The sequence below is a fragment of the Leuciscus leuciscus genome (assembly GCF_965113295.1).
Source record: "Leuciscus leuciscus genome assembly, chromosome: 14".
In the NCBI taxonomy this organism is placed as follows: domain Eukaryota; kingdom Metazoa; phylum Chordata; class Actinopteri; order Cypriniformes; family Leuciscidae; genus Leuciscus; species Leuciscus leuciscus.
The window spans coordinates 19,965,378-19,985,934 of record NC_138738.1 but is presented as its reverse complement, the minus strand read 5'-3'; the positions used below and the strand labels follow the sequence as shown (position 1 = coordinate 19,985,934).

The 20,557-nt window shown below is 38.2% G+C and overlaps 1 protein-coding gene across 1 annotated transcript in view; it reads left to right on the top strand.

The window, feature by feature from the left end:
• LOC309474450 (uncharacterized protein) overlaps positions 1 to 20,557 on the top strand; it is a 143,760-nt gene that overhangs the window by 17,862 nt on the left and 105,341 nt on the right. The window contains exons 2-3 of the mRNA XM_082137051.1: positions 9,015 to 9,136; positions 19,121 to 19,168. Coding sequence (XP_081993177.1) covers positions 9,015 to 9,136; positions 19,121 to 19,168 — 170 coding nt within the window. The remainder of the gene's footprint in view (positions 1 to 9,014; positions 9,137 to 19,120; positions 19,169 to 20,557) is intronic.

The window sequence follows — 20,557 nt, the reverse complement described above, 5'->3', positions numbered from 1 at the left end:
AGCATGAAACGGAATATGCAATATTCTTCCCAATTGACCCTTCGCAGAGAGTTTGATTGACAGGCGATCTGACCAATCATGATCCGCAATCCGCCGAATCCGCCATTTTTGTCTGACAAAGCAGTCAGGAGAGTTAGTAGATTAACATTGGAGGATTTGAACTTGGAAAAACGGAGTGTACAGACATGTTTATTTAATGCTATAAATTAACTAGAAGGAAGAGATGATCGGTTCACGAGCAGCTTTAACGGAGGCTCTACAGCGATCTGTCAGACACATTTAAGAGCCACAATTGTTTAAATTTATTTAAAAAAGGACCAAATTTGAAAGTTGAGACTTTGTTTCATATCAGAAGTAACCTTGTCTGTCCTGTCTGTCAGCGCGTTGTCAGTGTCCTCTCTGCTCCGCGATGTATTTTTCACTGCGTGAGAACATGGTGTGGCGTGAGAGCGGCGTGGCTTGTCGGACATAGCAACAGTAACTAAAGGGGGCGGGTCTTTGCGAATGATCAATTGTGATGTATATCCGAGAGAAACAGACAATTGCTTCAAGCTGCAATTGATTGGATCATTGATCATTGAATTGTGGTTTGTTATTGCTGTGATCTCTTGTCAGTGACAGGTGGTTGTCCCGCCCCCGAGTCAGTATACACATCATCAGAAAAGAGAAGAGATGTCACTGCAAAAGGGAGGGGACGTTATTTTGATTAAAGATTACGAGGGCACATGAATAAAAAAAAATACAAATAATGATGTGGGCAGATAAATCATTTAAATAGTAAAAACTGCAAAATTCACACACACAAAAAAAAAAAGAAAAAAAAAAGAATTGTGAATTTTGAATTCATGGTGACTTTAATTGTGTCCCAAATGATGTACTATGTGCACTCATATATAGGTATTTAACCATCTAGTGTATGAATTTTATATGCTACAGTTATTATGTCATCCAGCTTCCGTGTGCCTCTCCAGTACATAATTAAAGCTGTGACATTTGAGTGCATGAAGTGTCCAACGCTCCACACTTTTTTTCTTTTTCTTTTTTCGGTTAATTAAATGGATCATTCGGGAACTTGAAGCTTCTTTTTGGAATTATCAGTGTGAACAAACTACTCACACTAATACAGAATGGCATAAAAGGGCATAGGCAACACAATTTGGGATGCACCTTATAAGTTTTATGGGTGTAGTATGATTGCAAGTAAAAAAATAAAATAATAATAATTACACTAAAATGTATGCCTAATGTCTGTAACCATTTTGCCTAAAATATATAAATGAAAAGCAGCATTTAGCTGTGGAGTCGAATCTGTTCATGAACTGTTTGATCCGATTCATTAGAATGAATCAGGCTTTTCATAGGACAGTTTCGAACCGATTCATTACACAGACTCACACACTCACAGTCTGACTTGCCCACCACGAAACAAATGGGATAGGAGACATTGGACATTGATGCTGTTCTTTGCCCTCGTATCCTGTGCACGCGCCTAGATTTTATGTGCGCGAGTTTTGAGACTATAAACCAGGGTTGCCAACTTTTCAGTTTAGCTCGGAGTGAGACTTCTCCGACGGGGGGGGGGGGGGGGGGGATGGGGCAGGCAGGGGCCACTTGTGCTTTTAGGGGGCACACCTTTAACATTCATCTTAACCTATTTTCAGTATTATTTCAAGTCATTTTTCACCATGTCATGCATGACTGCAATCTCTAGAAAAAGCTAATAAATAATATTAGCTAAGCTAATAAAACAATTTCAATTCAAATGAATGTTTCATTATGTTTAATTGTAGTGTGATATAATGATCAATAATAACACATTTTTAGCATCTAAGCACATCTAGGCACTTTTTTACACCTGGGGTGGGCGATATGGCAATAATATCACAATTTTTGTTTTGTTTTTCAGAAAAAATCACGATTTTATCATGATTCTTTTTCATGTTGGTTTTACTATTTTGCATGTGACTGAGCATTACAGCCAAACTAATGTCCCTATTTTAAAAACAAAGCCTTATAACAAAATATAGGTAACAAAATATAAAATAAAAAAGAATGGCAGACATTTAGGTCAAAGTGGCGAAGCTAAAATCTTTGTCACTATTTTCTTTGTTATTAAAAATTAAGAACAGAGATACATATTACACATACACAACTTAATATACAAAGGAAATAAACAGTGCTTTATTTTTTCAGCTATAGGTGTATTTAACAGTAGAATTGAAGAAAGTAATTAAATGGACAAATATGAAAATAAAACACAACAGACTTAAAGTTCTCAGTCAAGAGCAGTGAATGATTTCCTCTGTGTGTTTTGTTGTTTTATTAACATTAACGGCATAGTTCTCCCCCCAAAAAGTCATAATTTACTCTCTTAAGTTGTTTTAAACCTGAATAAGTTTCTTTCTTCTGTTGAAAATAAACGTTATTTGAAAGAATGTCAGTAACCAAACAGTTGATGTACCCCTGTGACTTCCATAGTATATTTTTTTCCTACTATGTATGTCAATGGGGACCAGCAACTGTTTGGTTTTGGGTGAACTATCTCTTTAAGAACAAGCGGCAGCATGTTTATTATTAGGGCTACTGTCTGAACTGCACGCGACGCGTCTAATATACACGCATATGACAAGCAGATTTTAATTAATTTTCTCTGTTTGCTTTCACTTTAGACATAACCAACTTTGTTTATGTAAACATTGTCTGTATTTGACAGTATTAGCGCAATATTAGACTCACAAGATAACTTAGTCCAGTAACAGGCTTTTAGTGCATGTGCGCGTCGAGTGTACGCGCTCAGTAAAGCGCATATTTGAACAGCGCATCAGCAGCGAATGACATGTTTAACCGGCAAGGCTTTAAAGCACATGCAAATAATGAACTTTTGTGAACTGCAGTGTCCCGTTCCTCTGCGTTAACATTTGATGTGAATATACGTCGTGCTGCAGTGTAGACTATAGATGAAGGCGCCGCAACTGATAAAATGCGCAGTTGTAAGACTTTCCCTCTCTGCCGTGCGTGCGCGCGCTATCGGTTGGTTTGGACGACAGTCTCGCATGCGTGCTCGCTCTAGGTTCTGGGAGATTTTTAACTAATTTGCGCCATAACTAGTGGTCCATCCAGTAGTTAAGAGCCTGAATTGTTTATAGTAATTCTGAAATTTAGTGCACATGAGTGAAAAAAAAATAGAGCACAGAAGAATGTCTATTTTTGCGTGAGATTTCTTTGTTGAGCGTGAGAGCGTGAGATTGAGGCTGAATGCGTGACTGTCACGCGAGATGCGTGAGAGTTGGCAACCCTGATAAACGCCATACATTGGACAGTGCGTGGCGTTCGATTATATCCCCTGTTCGAACGGCAGTAAAGCTTGCAAAAATACACGTACAAGGTGAGTGAGTGAGTTAGCGTCTTATTCAATTATTCTTCAACACTTAAGCAAGCGAAAAAAAAAAAAAAAAAAGGTCATGCGAGTAGAGAAGTTTAATGTAGCCTAGTTGTTTATCAGACATGTAGAAGTTAGCCTTTGTATTCTAAACAACAGTAGCCTACTCCATTCTCACGTCTGTTTTGTTTATGAGCTATATTGAAGCCAAGGTCGATCGGCAGGTAACGTAAACAGTCACGCTGCTAAGTTTGAAAACGTATATTTTTCTCTCCGTTTTGGCCTTCCGTCCACACTAGACAGCGTTTTTATTAATGAAAACGCACTCCAAGTGGATACATTTGAAAACGCCGTTTTCACGTTGTAGTGTGGACTGTGAAACCGGTAATATTTAAAAACGATGACGTAAATTTAGTCATAGAGACAGAGCGTATTTAGGCCACGCCCACACCCAGGGGGAAAACAATCAAACCGTCTCCATTGACTTTGCATTGCGAGAGGCTGCCTCCTTGTCATTTCTTGCTTCTAACAAAAGACAGACAAATGCCTAAAAGCTGCTGTGTGACAAGGTGTACAGCAAACAAGCTAAAAAACCCAGAAATAAGTTTTTATTAGCTCTCGACCCCAAAAAACGAGTGTTTTTAGGACATAAAAGTGGATACAGGCAGTTGAGACAGAGTGTCACGTGTCTCATTACTATGAGAACTAACGTACGCCCGCTGGAGGAGACCATAATCGGCAACACAGGATAGTTTATCTTACAGAAATATAATATATAAAACTGACATTTGGATATTTGACTCACCAGTGACCAAATGTTTAACTTACTGCACACGTAGTGTATTTTTAGTGCATACTGAGTGTCAGGATCCCACAATTGACCCATTCGTTCCAGCCTGTATCCACTTTTATGTCCTCAAACGCTCGTTTTTTGGGGTCGACAGCTTATGAAAACTTATTTCTGGGTTTCTTAGCTTGTTTGCTGTACACCTTGTCACACAGCAGCTTTTAGGCATTATTCTGTCTTTTCTTAGAAGCAAGAAATGACAAGGAGGCAGCCTCTCGCAATGCAAAGTCAATGGAGACAGTTCGTTTGTTTTCCCCCTTGGTGGGCGTGGTCTTCAGATTATGACGCGTTGCGCTCTGTCTCTATGTGACGCATTGTCACGCATATAGACCCTTTTACAGGCCACGTGATCAAATAGTTGCGCGCGCATTTTGGCAACGGAAGTGGTGTTTTTCCCCACTGGCTCTAACGTGTTAGCAACTCCGAAAGTTTATCAAAACGGTTTCCCAGCATCAAAATGTCTGGTTGTTTCGTTTACGGTTGCACTAATCGATATTCCACCAAGGGGCTTAAGTTTTATATTATTCCGACAGGATCACGGCCGTTTCAGAAGAGTGGCTGCAGGCGATTAAACGTGTTGATTGGAGCGAGGACATAATAAAAAATGCTTGCATCTGTTGTTTAATCCGCTCGCGTAGCTTGACATGCTGGTGATTCTCGCCATACTTCCGTTGCCAATATGCGTGCGCATACGTCATCATTGTGTACAAACAGTAAAAGGGTCTATAGTAAGGTGTGTTCGACATCGGCTGCGGCTGGATGTAACCGATCGGCGAGAGTAGCCGCGTGCAGGCGGGGAGGAGCTGCAAACGGAGACGTGAAGTCGGACACTTTCTGGTTCCCGTAGTGACCGCTCATGTGGTGTTCGGGTACTTTACCACAGCTGAAGTGAAATAAATGTAATATTGGCCAAATAATACACAGATGTTTCAGAGACATTTTCATTCAATAGGCCTACTTTATGTACTGCTTCATACAGCGTCTGTTTGAACAAGAATAAAGTTCAACATAATTGCTACTATTAATGAAGTGGAGTCTATACGTTTTTTAATCAGTTTTAATTTGATAAACATGACACAATATAACATACGACATGAAAAGAGTGTTTACTGTTATAAAAAACTGATTTGTGAGCTTTAGAGTAACTAAAGGTGTTCGAATAAACACGAAACACACGTGATCGTTGTCATGCGGTGAATCCGGCCAATCGTGGGACAGCTGTGTCGTCATCAGCCCTCCTGCAGCCCAGTGCAGCCGCTCTTGAGAAGCTGCGCTGGCTGAGTTCTCCGGCTACTCTCGAAATGCTCTCGCGGTACTTTGATGGCATATGTCACAGTCACGTGGCGTCGGCGCTGTATCAAGTCGGACAAAATTTCTAACCGGCATGCACTGCTTCAAGTCAGCCGCTGATCGGTCTGCGCAAAGCTGTATGAAGTCGAACAAGCCTGTAGTCTCGCATAGCCAGACCTTCAGACTGACGGCAGACTCTATCGCAGCATTTCTTGGCCAAGGACCGCCCAAGAGGACGTTTGACTGACATGTAACACAACCAATCACAGTTTGTTTTGTACCGCGTCATATTTAGGGGCGTGACAATATAATGTTGATGTCCCTACAATAACAGACCGGCGTGCATCTAATAAATTATTCATTCAAGAACCTTGTGCAAGTTTACTGCATCAATGGAGCCGCGAACTTCACATACTTTTGAAAATACAGCGTTTAGTTGATCGTGGTAAGCGCTCATTGTCTCAGTTGTAAAAACAACGGCTTTCTTCTTCCACGAGGGGTTTTGGCGTCATGACATTTGTTTCCCGGCGGACCGAAAATAAACGCGACACTCGCGCCCCCCGGAAATCCGATAAAATTCAACCAATCAGATGACGACTTCGACATTCCTGAAGTGTTTCCAGTTAAGTGTACCATATGCATCAGACGTTTAGCCAACGTTCCGTGGGCGTGACGTCTGAGGCTGAGACTACGCATATAGTACCAATAGATATTCATGTTTATACCAGTATTGTGCCTTTTTCACACTGTTGCTAAAAATATTGCACACTCTTCATATCACAGTCCTGCAAAGATGACAGAATTTACTCACATTTGCTGTCCTGCAGCAATACACGAGCAGTTTCGTTTTAGACCAAACATATGGTGACTGCGTGCAACCTGGACCGCATCAGTGAATGGAGATATTTTACTAAATAAAATGATCCAGTCAGAAGAATTGCGCGATAACTTCATTATTTATTTTTCCATCTGAATCATATCAGTGATCTTTTGTGGGGTTTTACGCATGCGCAGTAAGGTGAATTAAGCATTTTCAGGCGTTTTTCAAAAGTTTCTCATCCAGACTGAAACGTCCGAAAACGCTAGTGTGGACGGAGAGCGTTTATGAACGAAAACGCCGTTTTCAAATGTATCCGGATTAATGTAGACGTAGCCGCTGTACGTTATGCCAAGACATGCAGGCTAAACAATATGCAAGTAAACACTGTAAATGTTTTTATTCTCTGAATACTTTGTAGGCCGTAAGATGTTTTAGGCCAAGCCTATGTGTCATTCTTGAACGAATTCTATTTTAAGCTGTAAGGAGTTGTCTCAGAGTGATTCGTTTATTTTGTCTTTAAATGTGGAATATTTCGTTCATTGGCTGTAGTCTACACTATCACAACAACATTTCAAATAACTTGTTTTTGCTCCAAGGGACTTTTGAGTGTACACGTAGTAGAGTGACACACAGGGTGTGTGTTGGGATTGTCCACTGTGGAGTCACAGATAGCTTTGACTTCTCAACTTAACAAACTTCCTCTTTAATTTCCAGTGTCTTCACCCAAGATTAAAGTCTCATAGAAAGCCTCATAGATTCGGCTTCAAATGGTGGATGATTACAACCATATGTTCTCCTGTCCTGTACAAGCCCTGTAAAGATAAGGCTATTACTGATATGCTGATAAAAGAGACAGGATGACTTTCCCCTTCATGAATGACTCTGAATGCCATGGGATGTTTTGTTTCCCTATTTAAATCCTATTTGACAGATGGCTTGGGAATGCATTTAAACAAATGAAATAATGTTGTTTTTATAACAAAACATTTGCTTTCTGTACAACTACCCTTGCATTATACTCGATAGCATGGCTGGATCTTATAGGCATATCTTCTAATTGCATTTTTCTTGGACGTTAACATCTAGCTTCTAGCCGAACTTTGATGTATATGCCGGCGAATACTGGGCAGCCAAGCAGTCTGGGGACTGGATGAAGAAGTGTCTGCTAGTGTGACAAAAAGCAGACATCCAGATCCAGACACACACTCCTCCACGGCAGATACTGGAGGAACTTTTCTCTTCACCCACATACACCCTGCAGACAAAGCAAATAAGAAAAATGGAGGACAGCATTATGAGATGCATATATATTTAGTAACATAAGCATAATGATATCTGGAGTTAGCCTTCAGATAATGGCTCATGGGCAATCTGGAATAGATTATTTCTTTAGAAGTACAGAGGGTTATTATTCCTATGGTTCGTAATTAATTAATTAATTAATTAATAAATAATTTGCACAACAAATTAAGCTGAGATAATTATTGTCCCTGCAAGCACTCAGGTGTTAATGGTTGATTAAGTCTTCATTACGGGTTAACTATTGCTTGACGTGATTGCTTGTTTTCTCCCTGTTTTGTTCGCTGTTTATGGAAGTTGTGAGTAATTTTCTGTTCAGATTGTACCTGCGGCAGCACTTTGAGAGTATGAGCGCATTAATGACTTGACAAAAACTAATTCTGTCAATCACTGTTAGTGTGACAAAATGTCAAAGTGACAAGTAAATAAGCAGTTAGCATTAGGTGAGGCATTAAAGACAAACACCTTGATTTCTCTCTTGTCATCATCAAATAATTATCTTGTGCATGCCTAATGTTATGTAAATTTGTTATTACGCCCACAGAAATTCAGTAATGGGCATACACTCGATCTATAAATTGTTTTGCAGCATGCCATTAAGCACTAGAGGTTCTCAAGTCACATTTTTCAAGTGTCAAGGTGCACTCTGGATTTTTTTCTTTTTTATGTTGTTCTGGCCAATATGATGCATGTTATGCACTTATATTGACACCTGGCGGTGTGGATGAAGCATTTTTGGAACAACATGAGGATAAATGATGACAGTTTTCATTTTAGGATGGACTAGGCCTACTTTAACATAATGTTTTGTGGTAAATTAAAACACAGCAGGGAACATGCAATTCAAGCAAATACTTAAAAGTGGAAAAAAAATCATATGGACATATGATTGTTTGTTATTTATCAAGTCTTCAAGTATATATCCCAAAGTAAATAAGGAAAAAAAAAGTATCTTATTATCAATGTCAAAAGACTAACCATTCCAGTATAGTTGAATTTAAATTAAAAGTATTTATTTCTGAAAGAGTTTGCACAGTTAAAGGCTGTCTTAATACAAACAATGGCCAACAAAACAAAAACAAAAGTATGAGTTGTTAATTTACTTCTGCATTTCTAAATAAGATTAATACAATTATTGCATTAAAATAAGTAAATCTACCGCTTTGACTGTGCTACCAATAATACTTCCTCATCTAATAATATTTAGCCTATATATATATAAAATGATTGGAGAAAAAACACTGAGTGCATGTGCATTATGAATCACTCAAGTGCTATGTAAACATATATTTGTCTTATCTAAATCATTGGTGACTCTTCCTGCTAGAGCAACTCTGCTCTTATACTCGGGGTTAAAACTCTCATTCTTCTTTTGACAGATGAGTCTGAGTGCTTCATTTGCAGAGATGTGGGCCTGGTGGGTGAGGATCCACTGAGAACCTTCTGTGATTGTAAGAACCTCGTGGCTCACCACAGCTGCTTGCTCACCTGGATCAAAAAGGTACAATCAGCATTTAGTCATCCGTACACTACACAACTCTGGCTGGTAACCCTTTCAAGTTGTCATTCCGGAACTGAAGCCCAATTTATACTTCTGTGTCGAACTTGCGCTGTAGCTACGTCGTAGGCTGTGTGTAGCGTACCCTTCGGCGTACCCTGACATGCACCTCTCCAAAAATGTAACAACGTGTCAATTCTACGTGGATGCAAGCGCTGTGATTGGTCTACTAGAACCCCTACCTCGGGTTTCACATGCTCCCTCTGCATGTGTAATTGCGCGTGAACGCGGACAATGACGCAGAAGTATAAATCAGCCTTGATCTGAACAAAAAGTAGCTAACATAACCTGCCTAGATGTGTTTAAATCAGTAAACATCAGTCCTTTTGTAGATTCTTCACCACCCAGGCTGTTCACCATTCCCGAGGCCATGTAACACTATGCAAAAAACATAGTTGTTTTGTTGTATTCTAACAATTTTTCTTGTTAATTAAGACTTCAGATGGCCTGGTTGGAGGAGCGTTCTGTCTTTTGTTGGGGTGTAGCTGGAAGTCTTTTGTCTTGTAGCCCGAACCGTGCATGTGCCCTCCTCTGGCTCTTCGCTACATTAAGTCCTGGAGGTGGAGGTGGTAGGGGGCCTTCCTAACCCCAGCCTCCCAGGGCAGGCACAGTTTGAGTGGGCAAAGTGATAAATACACACGGCTCGTCGTACATCATCACTGCTCTCCATATATCAATAGCCCACTGGAATGATTAATAACAGCCGATACTTCCTGTAGTTAGTTCTTTTTAATTAAACCATGCTTTGTGCAAGCACAAATGGATTTTAGAGCAGAGGAAAGGAAATATTTTTTAAAGATTATGTTATCAACCATTAAAGGGATAGTTCACCCAAAAATTCCAGTAGCACCTCAATGCAGAACACGAGATCCGGGGGGCGGAGTTGGATCCAGATAAAGGGGTGGAGATTGGTAGGTTTAGGGGTGGGTTTAGGGATTAAGGGGTGGAGATGGGTAGGTTTAGGGGTAGGTTTAGGGATCAGGGGGTGGAGATGGGTAGGTTTAGATATATGTAAGGTGGGAGGAGTTGGATCTAGATCCGACTCCTCCCCGTGGATTTCATGTTCTGCAGTGAGGACCATCTCAAAAATTCTGCCATTTACTCACCCTCATGTCATTCCAATTACGTATCACTGTCTTTGGAACACAGAAAAAAATATTTTGAAGAAGAGCTGTTTCAGATTGGTCCAGAATAACATTGGACCCTATTGACTGTTCGCAAAGAACCGCCCTCTTGTTACTGTTACTACGTCCAACAAGCCATGGCACTCTCATGCCACAGATTATGTTCTCACACAGTTAAAAATACATTGCGGAGCAGAGAGGACACTGAAACGCGCCAACAGACAGGACAGAGCAGGTTACTTTTGATATGAAACAAAGTTTCAGCTTTCAAATTTTGGCTTTTCTTTAAGACATTTAACAATAAATACCATTTTGTGGCTCTTTAATGTGTCATGACAAATTGCTGTAGCATCTCAGTTAAAGCTGCTTGTGAACCGATCATCTCTTCCTTCTAGTTAAGTTATAGATATCAAATAAACATTAATGAACATCGGAAGGAATGCTGTTTCAACCGCAGAAAGTCGTCAATACACACCGTTCTACTACAACTCTCCTGACTGCTTTGTTGGACAAAATGGCAGATTATGATTGGTAAGATCGGCTGTCTATCAAACTCCGGGCGAAGGGTGAATTGACTTTATTTTAATAAATAAAATTTGATTTTATCATATCAATTAGTACTGTCAATCGATTAAAAAAATAACAAATTAATCCCACATTTTTCTGCTATTAATCACACCTAACATTAAAGTTTTTAATATATTTTTATATTGAAATACTTATACATTGAATCTCCAAAATAATGTAGAAACAACATAAAGACGGCAGTGATGCGCGGGTTGATCCGAAATGAGCGGGTGCCTGCGGTCACCCGCGGTTACCCGCGGTTACGAGTCATCCAAAAATATTTTTAATGATATTCGGGTCGCGGTCGGTCGGGTCGTTTGAAATAAAGATGCCAATTAAACCTTTGTAATTTATATAGTAGTATAGAGAGCATAAGCGGAGTGGAGCGGTGAGAATCTTCGCTCATCGCTCACGGAACTGTCCACCCCTCCGCTCCCCCGCTCAAAGCTACATCAGGCCGCTCCGCTCATTATCGCTCGATCAGCGCTCAACGCAGTTTGATCCGCGCTCCACTCAAATCGCCCCCCGCTCGCTCCAAAAAGGGGAAAAAAAATCTACATGTAGCCTATATCACTGTAGCTTAGACCACAGCCTTACCTCCTAAAGAACTAATGAGCAACAACAACATTTTTCAAATAGAAATGTTTTATTTCAAATGACAAATTAGGCCTATGTAAGAAGGAATATAGCCTACACAAAGTCCTGTAAAATTAAACGAATAAATGGGCCTAATAATATGAATAACAATTATATAAACAAAAATATAGCCTACATAAAAATTTTAAAAGTAAATTTACTATTAGGCCAGAATTTTGATAAGTTAACTTTTGTGCAACGCGCACGATTAAAATTTAAATGGGCTTATATCCATTGTACACACAAACTGCTGTAAAATAAAACGAATAAATGGGCCTAATAATATAAATAAAATTTATATAAACAAAAATATAAAATAAATATACATAAACGTTTTAAAAGTAGGCCTAGGCTAAATTAACTATTAGGACAACATTCTTATAACTGAACTTGTGCGCAGCGCGCAGGATTAAAATTTAAATGGGCTTGTATCAATTGTTTGCATTTTACGCTGTATTTAATTTAGGCTACACTTTAAGTTACCGTATTCAATTTGCTAACCTTTTGCTTTCTTCCAAGCGTGTTCACATATCACACTGCATGTTTTCGAGAGATGTGTCTTTTTAGATTCCAAAATTAATCTTTAGGCCTACTGACTGAAACGATGTCGTTTTCTTCTACCACATAATAGTTAGTTTTACACCTGTATGACTTCTTATTTTCCTTTTTGAAGTAGCCTACTTTTTGAACTCCATTATTGAGCCGAGTTTTGACTGAAAATAGAATCCATCTTGCAGTCATCAACAGTAGACTGAGTCAGGCTTGACTGAGCATGCTTCAGAATCTTGGTGTGCGCGGAGCGAAATTGGAGCGGGAAATAGAGCGACGCTCCATCCTTTTAAAAATGCCGCTCTGCGTTCTGTCCAAGATCCGCCTGCTCGCTCCCGCTCCACTCCGCTCACATGCAATTTTCTATGAAATACATAGGCCTACACTTTATTGGCTGAATAACTGGCGCGAAGATGACGCACGAGCTCAGTCTGCAGGTAGAGATGGAGGCGGCAAGAGAAAAGGTGAAGACTGGGGAGTGGAAGCTCCGCAAATACACAAACAGAAAGAGCAAAGTTGCCGAAATAATGAAAGATAATGACCAAAGTGCTGGCTTTGTCATGTGTATTTCTTGCTATGCATTTACTAGCCTACTTTTAAAAAATGCGGGTCAGGAAGCGGGTCGGGTACAATATTTTCTTTCTTTTTTTTTTGCGGTCCGAGTTGCGGGCGGGTTAGTTGAAAACGTCGGTCGGGTCCGGGTTGTTTATACATTGACCCGCGCATCACTGAAAGACGGTATATTTGAAATATTTGTTTAATGTCATCTTTTTTCTAAGCACTGTGAATGAAGGCCAGTATCATTGATGCCAGTACTGGTACTGATGTCTCAGGTAGGTCTAACATGTTAATATACAGAAATTGAATTTTAATTGAGTCACTGCATACATTATAAATTGAATATAGATTATTCCTTATTAAAGCTACAAAAGTTATTCACTCAAGAACTGTGAGTGATTTTCTCTTTGTCTATTGTTCTTTGATTAACGATGACACAGACAGCATCAGGTTTATTAGGCTGCTGTCGCTTTAAGACCTGACGTACATGACGTGGATCTGACACACATCCTACAACTCTTTACATTCATTTAACAGTTTTTAACACATTTAAGATTGTGCTTACGAGGATACTCAACAGAACGAAAATTTTGACATACTTTTGTGTTTTGACCGTTCTGTTGCGCAGCCAAAGGATGACAGAACATAACTGCTATTTTTAACATGTTAAACTGCGAAAAAACGATTTTCAGTGAATAATGACAATTTCAAAATTTCTATTTCGGTCTGTTACTCTGCCAATGAATACAACTTCGAAAGATTTGGGACATAGTGCAACATCCCCTAGTGAACATCCACTTTCATTCTATGAAAAAGAGAAACGAGAATGTCCTGCTTAACATCTCCTAACACAGGGGTGTCCAAAGTCGGTCCTTTGAGTCCAAGAGTGCCAAGAGAAAACAGAGTGCCACTGTCCTGCAGAGTTTAGCTCCAACTTGCCTCAACACACCTGCCTGGAAGTTTCTAGTATGCCTAGTGATACCTTGATTAGCTGTTTTAGGTTTGTTAAGGCTAACCTTTGCGGGACAGTGGCCTACAGGAACAGGATTGGACACTCCTCTCCTAACATCACAAAAAGAAAATCATATAGGTTTGGAACAACATGAGTGTGAGTAAATTGTCAGAATATAAGTGTCTCTAATAATTTCTGGTCACCTCTTAATGATTTCTGAGGCAAGAGCCAAAACTTACAAAAAAGAATGACCAACTGATCCAACTGTATTTCAAAGCAATGGTCGTAATTATCCGGACCTCCCAGCATGAAAGCGCACCGGCAAAGCAACTCAACAGCAAAACTCATTTTGACTTTGCCTGTCTCTGTTTTGCGCTGTTTAGACTATAACTATGATCTGCCAGCAGTGTGATCACTTGCCCCAACATTTAATGACAGTTAATGCTGTTTTTGTCTTCTCATGCATGATGCACTGAAAGTCCCACTAAACCCTGTTTATTCAGCAGCCTTTCCATAAACACTGGATCTCTGAGTCCACCACAGACCCCACCACACTTTTCCAAAACAGCACACTGTACCAAGACGCCCACAGACATATGCACATACACATGAAAACACATACACGCATACAAACACACAGAAGCCAAGCTTATTGTTTTCCAGAACGAAATTGAAACCAGCAGATTTCCCCTGCCGTCATGCCTAAAGTATTCCAAAATAGAGAGTCCAAATCCACAGTGAGATTATAGTGATCAAAAGACGCATTTTTCAAATGTGACAAAGACTGCTGAAGGATTTGTCTTTATTTTACAGTTCACTTATTCCACTTTGGAAGTCTGATCGTGTCTTGTTTTAGTTCTCTATTTTCCTATACATCTGAAAGAGCATGTAAGTTTGAATAAGTTTATTAAGAATAAATAGATGTCCATGAATGAGAGAAATTGCATTTTATGTGACAGATTTGATGTCTTTTATTGAAATAATAATTTTGCATATTTATATGCATTGCAATATTTACAATATGCAGTGCGTGTATCTTCTGTAACGAATAATTAGCAGTTCCCTTGCAGCACTTTTAAAATGTTTAAAAAACATTTAAAATATAATAGTGCACATATTTTCTTGTCTATAAAACTGTTAATATCCATTATATTAAAATGCAATTTATTTGTAAACATTAACTTATTTATTATCATTAACATTCAACATAATGAATTTCACTGGGGGAAAAAAACATGAATTTTATCATTTTAATTTGGTTTTCCTTTAGCTTATGACAGCATGCACTCAAGCTCAATGAACTCTACAAATTTATGCAAAAGCTGATAATCATGTTATCTAGCATGATTTTAGAATGATACAAAAAGTCATCTTCTGCTTTGATGAAAGCAAGAACATCTGACTGTCTGAACAAATGAGTTTATTTGGTAAATTCCACAAATTTGCCTAATTGAATAGTGACCTAAAAATGGCTTAAATTATATTTTAAATCTCAGATGTGGTCTCAGACTTTTGGACCCCACTGTATAGACAATGCTTTTGCTTTGATATAATTGGTAGATGGATGTACTGTGTTTGATGATAAATTCTGCATTCTATTTTGATGATATTTTTACTCTTTTAAAAAGAGCAGTTATCCTGCTGCACAAGCCTTTTTGTCTGACCAAGATTGGTGGGACAGTAGACCCTGTTCTTAAAACGCACGCACACACACACACACACACACACACACACACACACACACACACACACACACACACACACACACACACACACACACACACACACACACACACACACACACACACACACACAATGACTCACACTGCTTTTAAATGGAAGGAGAGGAGAGAAGGAAAGGAAAGAGGAGACGTGGCGAGACAGTGTGCCTCTGACAGTGGAGCTGAAATCAGCGATCGACCTGTCACTTCTTGTCTGATTGCCATCTCCCTGAAAGAAGGTCAGGCATATACGCCTAAAGTGCCTCTTAACCACATTTTATGAAGCCAGAAAATGTAATCCAATAACCATTTGACTCGTGATTGCTTTACGCTTGGCGACTGGGAACGATACTACTCTTAAAAGCAGCTTAGGTAAAAAAGAGAAAGAAAAGAGAACAAAGGCAAATTCCAGGTCCTTATCTAATTTCAGGAAGAGCAGTTACAGTGCAACTGCAGTGGCCAAGAACCAGCCGAAGAAACAAAATGCTCATAATTCATTTTCTCTTCCTGGCTAATATATACTTCAAATACGGTCTGGCTCATAACAATGTAGTTGGGCTTATTGTCCGTGACAAGGCAGAGAAGAAGCTTTTCAGGCCAGCAATCTTTAACACTGCCCTCTTCCTCTGTTCAAGCTCAGAGAGACAAATAACATGGCACAAAAACTAATTAGCGAGCGGGAACTAGTTAAGAGAATGGCCCGAGAGTGGAAGCAGGGAGCCCGAGGCTTGATTTAAATATACGGCCAGAGTCAGTGACTGAGTGTGCCTGGGAGATCCTGCCCCCTCAAGGCACACCACTTGCTGACCTTTGACCCTCATTAGGCAGAGGGCATTCCTGGTAGGATGAGGCCCTCAGTGGTGTACAAGGGCGTACGAGGAATCGGAACGACCACGTAAGACCCGCCCTGCACCAGAACCACGACCTGTCATTACTCAGAGTGCTCACCCCATGAGAAAGAGAAAGAAAGTTGCTATTGAGATACCACAGATCAAGGACAATGTCATCTATTACTGCTCCGCACAGAGCTCATGTCAAAACCACCGCAATTACTTGCTTCATATACCCACATAAATATGTTTTCCAATTTTTTTTTTTTATGAAAGTCTGCCATCTGGTTTCAGTCTATTGCAGTTAATGGAAATGTTCTTGCATGAAAAAAATAATACACTTTCCAAATATGTAATCTAATCCATATGAAATAACCCTCAGAGTTGTGGAGTAAATGACAAGAGAAAGTAGATATGATTATGGAGTGCAGAGAGTCTTTAAAATGCTAACAACTAGCTGCATTTATACCGTTCGCATGCAGTGCAGGTTGAAATATGGCTTTAAGAAAAAAAGTATATTCTGGCAAAAGCTGTTATAATTGGATGCAACATTAACCCTGTAAAGCCTGACATGAGATAATAGTCAGAAAAAAAAATTTGTTTAAACCTTTAAACAATATATATAAAAAAAATGCATGTGTTTTTTGTTGAGGATCATAAATTATTTCATCAGGCTTTTATGGCTCATATATTGTTTAGGGAGAATAGAAGAAGAAGAATGTGTACTGAAGAAGAAAAAAACAAAGAGAGAAAAAAAATATGGAACGTGCCGGTGCAGATGTTATTTTATATGGCTAAAAAGTAAGATGAAATTCTGATAGATTGTAATGTATATCAATGTGATATTTAACAGTATAGCAGACTACTTACATAAATTTCATATAAATATCAGTTGTCACTCTATATGTCTAAGTAAGATAATATTAAAATGCTTAGTTTTATGATCATAACTCTGTAGTTTAAAAACATTCGGTATAATGCAATATAATGATGATTGAGAGATGCACAAATAAACATTCCTCAAAAGCCTAATCTGTATCATATTTCATACACACATTTTAAAACATGATGTATGGATAATCAAGTAAGCCTAACTTGCTTCAGTCCAGCAAGTGTTTACCTTGAAATATTAACAATATAAAAGTTATTCTTAAGTTTACTTTATTAAAATCAATAACGATTTCACAGCAAAAATACACCACGGCCTGAAGGTGGACACTTTTAGAATGATATTAAAATATATTTTACTTGATAAAAAAAGGTATTTATCAGACAACAGAAGCTATATGGTAGATTATATACAACAGGTTTTTCAGCAAAGTTTTGGTCATGTTGATAATTGAGAGGCCTTATCAAAAAAAAGATACATTAGGCAATGTTCAAGCAATGTCAGAATAGAATATTTAAATATGAAAATGAAGTATTAAATACACTGTTATTTTTCTAAAAGCATTAAATAAATAATTTTGAGATAAATGCAGAAAGATTTATGAGGAATTATTAGAACATTTCTTACATAAATGGATGTTGCAGATTTTTGTCTGATTTATTGTCTAATTCAATAAGGTTGATGTGTAACAACGCTATTTAAGGACTTGCCTGTTTCTTGGTGTGTGTGTGTGACATATGAGGGCAGTTAAGTGGGTTCTGTGTGTGTGAAAGTAATTTTAAGTGGTTGAGTTTAGATACCATTTCTCTCTCGCTCTCCCTCCCTCTCTCATGGTTTGATAATTCCCATCATTGCAAACAGACATGCATTTCCATTCATTAGCCAAACACTCTTAGCAATCAGGCCATAGCGCCAGGGGCACCAGGCCTCTTGTAAAATCACATCGCTTAATAGCACTGTTCTATAATTATATGCCATTAACATCTATCAAAATGAGCTCCCACATGTCATGCATATAAGCTCTGGATTTAGCAACTGTGTTCCCCCACTCTCTACGTCTTTCCATTATGGAGACCAGCATCCATTGGGATAAAATAGGCTAATTGCTAATGTGTAATATTTGTACAATGGGCTCCTTAATTATTTAGATAATTAATTCTAGTTGTATCCCATTTTATCAACCAAGCAACCTCTTAATTATCATATATGGAATAGCTGAGCTATATCAGATGCATGATACATAACATGTTGATTATGAAAAGTGGCCGTTCACCGTAGAGAATCTGTTGTTCCATTAGTGCTCATCTTTTTTAAAATAAACATCTTAAACGGTCAGTAAAGGATTACTAAATCTATTTTACTCACAAAAAAAAAAAAAAAAAAAAATCTTTGGTAATCTAAAAAAGAAGCTGGGATGTATTCAAATAAAAAATGTAAAAAAAAAAAAAACAGACAAATTAAAGTGATAGACATCCCAAAAATTTACATTCTGTCATAATTTAACGTAAAAATATATATTTTTAGTCCATGCAATGGAAGTCAATGATAACCAAAACTTCTTCAAAATATCTTCTTCTGTGTTCTGCTTCAAAAAGAAAGTCATACGGGTTTGGAATGATGGAATGAGTAAATGATGACAGAATTTCCATTTTTGGGTGAACTATCCCTTTAAGTAAATCGCTTTATTTAGAAATCATGTTTAATATGACTGAATTGAGCTAATTTCATCAGCTTAGATACACATAAGTTTAAAGCATTTGTTTAGGTAGAAATAGCATCTCTGCACAAGCTCATACTTTATTCTTTTCAGAAGTTTTTTTTTTTTTTGCATTTTCTTTTTTGAATGGCATACTATTTGGTTTTGCTCATTTAGATTAGATTCAGCTTTGTTGTCATTGTGTTACTGTGCAAAACCAATGAAATACACTTGGCATCCAGTTCCAGTGCAAATCGTAGATAAATTATGGTAAACTACAATTTGTCAATCAGTGTTGGATGAAAACATCTGTTTAATGTTTAAATGTAAATGAGTACTGCAATGTACTATAGTGTACTAATTTTAATTTAATAAACATCCTTAATATTTTGCATTTTTGTGTAGGGTCTGGGACGAGAGGAGAGACTGAGGTGTAGCATTTGCAATGCTGAGGTAAGTGTATGTCTGTTTTTTGTTTTAGTATTATTTATACACTATTATAGTATTTATTAACATTTTGAATTAACTTTTATATTCATAATGCTATTTATTTTTTATTGTTATGTGCTTTTGGCATTTTTTTTATATATATTTCTATTTAGCTTTAATTTATATTTATTTCTGTTTTAGTAATTTTAGTATTTCAACTTATTTTATTTCACATAGTTGGCAACATTTATAATTTTCATTTAACTTTGAAGTTTTTCGTCTAATGTTTATGTTCCAGCTTTATTTCAATGAAAGAAAACCATAACAATTGCAATAGTTTTAGTATTAGCTTTAGTTATGAATACTGTTTGCAATCAGTTTCTCTTCCATATCTAAACTTTGTAAGTTTAAAATGAAGGAAACATAATTTTTGCAGTTCACCCTTGATTACAGTGGTCTTTTTCATGTTCCATCACTCTCTGTTATGGCAAGCCTAAAATGCAGATTTGTTTGCTATTTGTTTACCTAGTATGGCGATATTGATAGTGAAAGGACAGCAGATCTACTGTTCCTTCTCAGTGTCGGGTTTCATACCTTATTTCTGAAAAGTAGTTCTGACGGAGAACAAACTCTACCCTATAAACTCCTAAACCTCTAGTGTATGTCTATGATTGTGTAAGTGTATGTGCGTGTGTAATAGGTTGATGCCCTCTTGCAGCAGATAGTATTTAACTCATTAGAAGAACATCAGCTCCTGGAACAGATAGAAGCCCAAAGGATCCAGAACACAAATACTACTAATGAGCAATCATTTTTCTCTCTCTCTCTCTCTCTCTCTCTCTCTCTCTCTCTCTCTCTCTCTCTCTCTCTCTCTCTCTCTCTCTCTCTCTCTCTCACACTCTCTCTCTCTCACACTCTCTCTCTCTCCCCATGTCATTGGTTTGGTCGATGGATATAAAAGCCTGTTTTTATTACATTAATAATATGCCAAGACACCCACTGTGGGAAAAATAAACGGTCATAATATTTGGCATGGGAGACGGACAACATAATATCCAAATCCATATTCAGTCTGCGAGCTCAAATTTAGCACGCTTTCTCCCCGATGTGTTCCCAATGCTAATTCCACGTGGCCATCTTGCCCGGCGCGGCAGGAGCTCATTTGTGTGAAATGGTAGATGTTGATGTGGCATCACACAGAGGGTCAGTTCTCCGCTTAGACGTGCGGTTCAACCGCCCTACTGCGTTTAGGTGTTTGCTGTGTATTCATACAAACGCTACATCTCAACTTTACATATCGCCGTGCGGAGAATAAACAGTCTGATTTGTCTTTTCTTGTGTGGAACAGTCTTCTTTTTTTTTCATTTTCACTCCAATCTCTTGGATTTTTCATTCTTTAAAATATCTTGATAT